Source organism: Moschus berezovskii, chromosome 15, assembly GCF_049115385.1.
Source record: "Moschus berezovskii isolate FMDL1 chromosome 15, NW_MosBer_1.0, whole genome shotgun sequence".
Taxonomy (NCBI): Eukaryota; Metazoa; Chordata; class Mammalia; order Artiodactyla; family Moschidae; genus Moschus; species Moschus berezovskii.
The window spans coordinates 19,323,320-19,331,114 of NC_142474.1; the positions used below are offsets into that span (position 1 = coordinate 19,323,320).

The following is a 7,795-nucleotide window of genomic DNA, read 5'->3' on the forward strand; positions in this document are numbered from 1 at the left end:
TTTTCCAAAGATCATTCTGGTGCTGTGTGTGGGACTGATTCCTGTGGGAGACCGTTTAGGAAGCCGGTTCTGTCCACATGACTTGGGTGATGAGAGGCCTGGGTGTGAAGGGGGAAGGAAGGGTATCACACTCGGGCCTCCTGGTGGGAGAGCTGGAATAGGGCCAGGCTTGAGTAAAGTGATGAGCGTCTGGGCATCATGGAGTTGGAAGTGCCTTTGAGAAATTAAATAGAAATGTTCAGTGGCAAAAGAAAGGCCTTAGACATACTAAGGAAAGGGACCTTGTTAGTGAACATGCAGGCAGAGGGTGGGCGTTGGGGCCAGGGAGACTCCCTCAGCCAAACAGCAGTGGGCTCCATGCCCTCCCCCAGAATGCTGCCTTGGGGTGAGTGATTTTCAGGGTGGCTACAGGGAGCTTCTTAATGGAAGTGGGCAGCAAGAGACTGGCCCAGTGTGGACGCGGCAGCACCAGTTCCTGTCCATTACCACCTCCAACACATGTGTTGCAGGAACAAATATCTACTGCTCAACAACCAGGAGCTGAATGAACTCAGCGCCATCTCTCTCAAGGCCAACATCCCTGAGGTGGAAGCCGTCCTCAACACTGACAGGTGAGCATGGGGCGGGGAGTGCAGCTGGGGCGCACAGCCCGCCTGGCTGCCTGCGTGTCCCAGGGCCCAGACAGGTGCACAAGTCTGCATACTTGTCCTTTCTCACCCACGTGTAACTGGTGTGCCGAGGGCTCCCGTGTACCAGGCTCTGTCCTCCCCTCACCTGCATTGTCTCATTGGAGCCCCTTCGCAGCCTCGGAGGGAAGTGCCATTGTCACCCACTTTACAGACTGGGGAGCAAGGGCTCAGCAGGGTCACCTGCCAGAGGTCATAAATGCTCTGCGCACTCCCTGGTCACTCAGCTTTGTTGACCTCCTCCTTTCCTGCTCCCTGCCAAAACCCATTAGCCAAGTAATGCCTCACTTTCTGGAGCAGAGCAGGGAGGTCTCAGGCTCACAGGGGTCAGGGCAGGGAGGACTGTGTGCAGCAACAGGAGTCATAATTCTCTGGTCTTTTGTTGTTTTTGGTTTAAAAGCAGCAGAATTCTTTGTTCAAATGAAATTGAATGCAGCCCCACATCTGTCTGCAGTGCAGGAGACCCGGGCTCGTTCCTTGGGTTGGGAAGATCCCCTGGAGGAGAGCACGGCAACTCCCTCCAGTATTCTTGCCTGGAGAATCCCCATGGACAGAGGAGCCTGGTGGGCTACAGTCCATGGGGTCGCAAAGAGTCAGACATGGCTGAGTGATCAAGCACACAGCACAAGGCCTGTAGTAGGTGAATAGTAGAACTGCTCTATTTGAAGGGAAAGTTTAAGGGCCTAGAGTTGCTGCCTGCTTTGTCCTTTCTTCTCCATAGTTTGCTTCCTAGACCAGGAAGCAGAGGCCCAGAAACTTGGGTATGTGTCCATGGCCACCTGAAGCTAAACCTGGGGCCCAGGGTACTCCCTGCCTTACTTACCCTGTCAGTGGCACGGACTTTGCCCCATCTCTTAGACTCTGTCATGGTGGTTCAAACCCACTTTGGTCACAAGCAGCCCTCCCTCCAGCAGTTCCAAGCCCCATATGATTCGATACATTTTTAGCCTCTGGTCACTTGTCAGCAAGCCTGAGCAGGGAAGGCTGCCCTGAGATGTGAGAATGCATCTGGCTCTTTAGTTTGGAGACTGCAGGAGTCCTTAGGGTGCTCTGGACCCAGGTGGAGCAGGAAGACATCCTGTACGTTTAGAAATGTCCTCATGTTTTGTTTTGTTTTGCTTTTTACCCACGTATGTCAGCAAAGACACCCAGCCCCAGGGTCTCAAGACATAGTTCTTCTGCCATATGGAATTTGGCCTCTGTCAGCCTCTCAAATCTGCCATCAAGATTTTTGTCTGTTTTCTTTCAGGAGTTTGGTATGTGATGGGAAGAGGGGCTTGTTAACACGTCTGCTGCAGGTTATGAAGAAGGAGCCAGCTGAGTCATCTTTCAGGTAGGTCTGGACACGCATCTCCCACTCCTGAGGGTGCAGAAACCAAGTGTTTAAGCTGTTAGAAATGCCTTCTGTCGTCACCAGCTCCCACCCTGCATAGCTGGTTACTGTCAGGGAGAAGGAATCTGCTGGCTCCCTGGTGTTGACTCAGCACGTACTTGCTTCTGCTGTAGGCTGGCAGTGTGTTTCAGGAATTGAGCCAGCAGTCAGCAAGCACCTATTCTGTGCTGATGCTGGACAGGTGGGGAGAAATGGGAGCTACAATCCCTACCCATATGGAGGTCCCTGGGTTGCAGAAAATAAGCATGGAAAGACCCCTGTGTGGGGGATGCAGTGTGGAAGGGCTTAGAACCAGGACCTGCCCTGGGGACTGTGGGAGCGAAGGAAGGGCTTGGGGGAGTGGTGCAGACAGAGAGGGTGTCCCGGTTTCTTGGAGGCTATTGTATTAGAGGCTGTGGACAGGACAGCGGCTGAGGGAGGCATTCCATCAGGGTGGGTGTGAGCTGTCAGCAGGCTCCACGCCCAGGGGTCCCCTGTCAGCTCAGCCTACCTTGTCCCTTTGTCCCTTCACGGATCCAGGCTCTGCCCTTTGGGGCCACTCAGTCAGTATCAGCCTCCTCTTCTCTAGGACAGCCCTTCAGAAGAGTTCAGTGACCCGTACACCGGCCTGCCTGGTCCCTCATGCGTTTCTGACCCCTCTCCTGCATTTCATGTCCTCCTGTTCCTCTGAAGGAGCGGAGCCTAGAGTATGTTTTCACACGTGGCTCGGGGGCAGTCCCCTGAGCCCACATGCTCCTTCCAGACGAACCACACAGAGGGCTGTCCCCCACTGAGCCGTCAGCTCCCTAAGGATGGGGACTCGCCCAGGGCCTGGTAGATGTTCGGTAAACATCTACCAGTGTTCAGTGTGTGGGATCAGTGAAAAGGGTAATAGGCATCTCCCAGCCCCTCGGTGAATGGAACGTGGGCCAGAAGAGGGCAGCCTTAGCCACCTGGGCCAGGGGTCAACATTTGGGTCGCAGGTTTTGGCAAGCCCGGGCTGTGGAGAGTTTCCTCCGAGGGACCACCTCCTATGCAGACCAGATGTTCCTGCTGAAGCGAGGCCTTCTAGAGGTAATGGCCTGGAGGAGCCAGGGTGTTGGGTGTCCCCTTCTCCCCCAGCCCCATACATTGCTTTCCTGCCCTGAGACCCAGACAGCTGGCAGAAGCAGACCAGGCTCCCTTCAAATGCCAGTGCACATCTCCCTGGTATTTCCCCTGAGCTTTCAGCTCTGGGCTCCCCATGGGTGCTTACCAGCTGACTGAGGGATCTGAGGGGTGGCCATGGAGGATTATAGGAGTCTGTGAAGTTGCTCAGCAAGGCCTTCTGACCCCAAGGATACTTTGCTGCTGACTATTTAATTTCCCTTTATTGAAAAAAGGCCTCCAGAAAAAGCAAAATTGACAAAAAGGGGTAGAGCAAAATATCCAAAGCTACAGTTGGTTAAAAAAAAAAAAAAGATTCAAATAAGAAATTGACCCATGAATTCTAATAAAATCCATAAGGTAAAGAACTCATCTAAATCAGTATATACAACCTCAAGAACATGAAAAGGAAACACTTTAACTGTCTTGTAAAAATTCACTCATTGTAAACTTTTCCATTTATTAACATGAACCATGGGGTCAAAATATGTTTCCTGTCCTTAAACCCCATGCTTCACTTGAATGGCCTCAGTGCTCAGGCCGGGGTCGTATTACCTCTGGAGACAGCTCCCTCCCTGTGAGCTGGAGAGCTTGGCCATCGTGAAAAGACTTTAGCTCAGACTTGGGCAAGCCAGAGAGGTTGTGGCTACATACCCCAACCTGCCCTCACCCCTACCCTCCCTACTTCTGGTTAGGTGTGTCAGGCCTGGCCCTGCCCTTGGAGCCACCAGCGTCCTCTGATGAGAATCTAGACAGGGGAGCAGGTTCTATCAACATGGATGCTTGCTCGAGGCTAACACCACATGGGCTGAGCTACGTACCAGGGCTGGGGGAGGCAGGCGGTTGGCAGCTCAGATGAGCACGGCCTTGGGCCTCCGGGGACCAGCCACCTTTTCCTGCCTTCATTCTGTCCTCTCCCACCCCCAGCACATCCTCTACTGCATCGTGGACAGTGAGTGCAAGTCACGGGATGTGCTGCAGAGTTACTTTGACCTCCTTGGGGAGCTGATGAAGTTTAATGTTGATGCATTCAAGAGGTTCAATAAGTACATCAACACTGACGCAAAGGTAAATCTAAGTTCACTGTTTTGTGCAGAAGTTATGTCAGAGCCCTGGTCCTTGCCAGTCTTCAGGTGCTGGTTTTATACTGGAGAGTCCTGGGGTCATCGGGCAGATGTCAGCAAGCGTTCATTAGCCCTTGCTCTGCGCTCGACCCTGGATATGCGGGGATGAAAGTCTTGCCTGCTTGTGGGCAGGCGGGAGCAGGTGAGCTTGGAAATGATTCTGACACAGTGTGCCAGGTGCCATGATGGGCCCTGGAAGGGCAGGACAGGGCCTGATGTGTTAAGCTTTCAGGGTATATGTGGTAGAAACCCAGCCCAGACTAATTGAAGTAAAAATGACAGCAGTCCCTTCGGTGCAGAAAACACTGGACATGGTGTCTGAAGATCTGGTTCAGCTCTTGCTGGGGCTCCTTATTAGGTAGGGAGGGCAGGGCACCGAGTTCCTCAGCTTTGGTCTTCCTGTTGGAAACAGCTGGGCCAGGGTAGGTGGGTGCCCCCTGCAGTGACCGCACGCCCTGGGCCTTGGCCATCTTTAGCCAAGAGCCCACCACCCCTATCAACCTGGCCTCCACTCCAGTTCCAGGTGTTCCTGAAGCAGATCAACAGCTCGCTGGTGGACTCCAACATGCTGGTGCGCTGTGTCACTCTGTCACTGGACCGGTTCGAAAACCAAGTGGACATGAAAGGTAAGAAAAGGCTAACTGCTGAAGGGAGTCAGGCCATTGTGGCTGCACTGGTGTCAAACCCCCAGCCTCTCGCAAGGAGACAGAAACTTTTGAAAGTCACTGCACCAAACACCCACATGGTTGGGGTCAGGGCAGTGGCTCTCTGGCTATTTTCGTGATTTTTCTCTATTGTCCATGCTTCCTCTGATGGGCATGTGTGACATTTTAACAAAGGTTAAAAAAAACAAAACATTGTTGCCAGCAAAATGCAAAAAGCAACACATACCCTTCCTCTCCTGGCCTGGAACTGCCTGGGTGAGAAGGAGTCAAGCCTGGGGAGGGCCTCAGGGAGGCACAGCCCCAGAATGGGACTGAAGGCCAAGGTGAAGGCACGCTCCCGGCTGGGGCTCTCTCTGGGAACGCGGTCTTGGCCATGGTGGCAAAGCAGCTGCAGCTTTGTTTCCTGCTGCAGCCCAGCTTTTCTGTAGTCGTTTTGACAGTGGGGGCTCCCAGCTTCAGGCGGGACCTGCGGGGGGCTTGACTAGAAGCCTGGGGGTCCGGCCCCGAGGCCACAGAGCAGCTTCTGCCCCTGCTGCTCACGCCTCTGCTGTCTGTGTGCAGTCGCAGAGGTCCTGTCCGAGTGCCGCCTGCTCGCATACATATCCCAGGTGCCCACACAGATGTCCTTCCTCTTCCGCCTCATCAACATCATTCACGTGCAGACACTGACCCAGGTAAGAGACCTGCAGGCCTGCCCCAGGGAAAGGGGGATTGGAAACAGTCACCCTCATCCCGGGCCACCTTCACCCTAGAAGTACCTCTCCTGTCACCCACCCCTTCATTCCTAGGAGACCCTCCCAGCTATTCTGAGGACTTGTTCCAATAAGGGATCAGCTCCCCATTTTACAGAAGGGGCCTGGGGAAGGAGCAAGGCTCTGAGGTCACAAGTGGTTTGGGCAGAGTCTGGGTGGGCAGTGAATCCAGGCCCCGCCTGCAGCACAGGCCTGGGGTTGGACCTGATGTTGGCACCCATCTCCTTCCACAAATAATTGTGCAGCTGCCCTCCTCCAAGCTTCACACCCTCTTTTCTAAAATGGGGGTTTACTCAGAGGTTTTCTTTTGTTCCTTCATCTAACAAACATTAAGGCAAGACCCTGGGCTGGGGATGCACAGTGAATAAACAGACCAAGATGCTTCCTTTGCAAAGCTGTGCCAGTCTAGTGCTGAGCGAGAGATGGGTGCGCCCAGCCGCCCCGGGGACCAAGGCTCCCCGGAAGAAGCCGTGCCTGAGCTGATTCTGGAGGAGGCATGGACTGACTAGTCTAATAATGCCGTTCCTGCCAACTCTGGGGTGGGAGAGGGGGGCAGTGAGGGCCAGGAAGGCACTGGGGGCAGGAGCCGCATCGTTCCCCTCCGCAGTCCTCGTTGGCTTTATGCAGGACAGCACCGTGTGAGGCCCGTGGACAGCTCCGCCCTGCCCACTACCCCCTCACCCCCCGCCCCGGTCCGCCAGGGCCCCTGGGCTGCCTGCACACGCCTGACCCGCACAGCCCAATCCTTGTAGGAGAACGTCAGCTGCCTCAACACCAGCCTGGTGATCCTGATGCTGGCCCGACGGAAAGAGCGGCTGCCCCTCTACCTGCGGCTGCTGCAGCGGATGGAGCACAGCAAGAAGTACCCCGGCTTCCTGCTCAACAATTTCCACAACCTGCTGCGCTTCTGGCAGCAGCACTACCTGCACAAGGACAAGGACAGCACCTGCCTGGAGAACGTGAGTGCCCCGCCCCCGAGCGCTGGCCGGCCGGCCGTGGGCACGCCGGCCCAGGCTCCCCGCAGGGGCAGGTGTCCGGGGCGCCTGATTCCCACCCCTTACCAGGGCACCTCCCGTGGCCCCTCTCTCTGTGCGCAGAGCTCCTGCATCAGCTTCTCATACTGGAAAGAGACCGTGTCCATCCTGTTGAACCCGGACCGCCAGTCGCCCTCTGCCCTTGTCAGCTACATTGAGGAGCCCTACATGGACATAGACAGGGACTTCACCGAGGAGTGACCCTGGGCCAGGCCTCGGTGGCTGCTGGGCCAGCGCGGGGGAGCGGGGCGCACGTGCCTCACGCCCTGCCCCGCCCCCACCCTGCCCCCGCCTCCCTGCCGCTCCCCCTGCCCCGGGTCTTCAGGTACAGGCCGGGTGGGAGGGAGCATCTAGAAGCCCTTGGCCCCTGGGTTCTGAGGCTCCGGGTCATTGGGGCACCTCAGTTCCCTCAAGATCGCCATGATGAGGGCGGGGCACTGTGCCCACCCTTCGTTCAGAACCCGGGGGTCCTGGCCCACCTCGAGCTAAGGGGACTTTTAAAAACAGCTCTGTCTGAGCTCCCACCCGGTCTCTTGACTGTCAGTCCTGGCGTGGGGAGGGAGGTGTGGGCCCCCTCCCCCAGTCTGTGAGCCGACCTTGCCCTGGCCTTTGGACCCAGGCACAGGCTTCTGAGCCCCCCGGCAGGGGTGGGGGATACCGGAGAATGCTTCTTTCCCCCAGGCCTGCCCAGCTGTCCCGCCTACCCTCCCTCGTTTTCCTTTAGCTCCTCTGTTTGCTCATTGGCCACTGTGTTCATCCCAGGGGTTTCCCCCAGAAGTGGGAGGGCGTTCTCCTTCAATCCCCTGGGGCACAGGATGGCTGTGCGCCCCCCACCCCCAGGCAGCATCTCCTGCCTGAGCCTGCCTGCACGGGAGCCTGCCTGGGAGCACACCCCCGGCCCCTTCTTGTGTTGCCAATTTATTAACAACAAATAAACAAATTAAATGGAGACTATTAAAGAATTTATTTTAAATGACTGATGTGGACCTGACTTTTGTCTGTGAGACCATGTGCTC

General features: G+C 55.9%; 1 protein-coding gene across 1 annotated transcript in view; it reads left to right on the top strand.

Moving 5' to 3' along the window:
- The window catches only part of TRPC4AP (transient receptor potential cation channel subfamily C member 4 associated protein), a 67,569-nt gene extending 59,814 nt beyond the window's left edge, over window positions 1-7,755 (top strand). The window contains exons 12-19 of the mRNA XM_055436243.2: window positions 510-611; window positions 1,936-2,019; window positions 3,042-3,132; window positions 4,132-4,272; window positions 4,846-4,954; window positions 5,555-5,667; window positions 6,498-6,704; window positions 6,843-7,755. Coding sequence (XP_055292218.1) covers window positions 510-611; window positions 1,936-2,019; window positions 3,042-3,132; window positions 4,132-4,272; window positions 4,846-4,954; window positions 5,555-5,667; window positions 6,498-6,704; window positions 6,843-6,980 — 985 coding nt within the window. The 3' untranslated portion in view covers window positions 6,981-7,755. The remainder of the gene's footprint in view (window positions 1-509; window positions 612-1,935; window positions 2,020-3,041; window positions 3,133-4,131; window positions 4,273-4,845; window positions 4,955-5,554; window positions 5,668-6,497; window positions 6,705-6,842) is intronic.
- The last annotated feature ends 40 nt before the right edge of the window (window positions 7,756-7,795 follow it).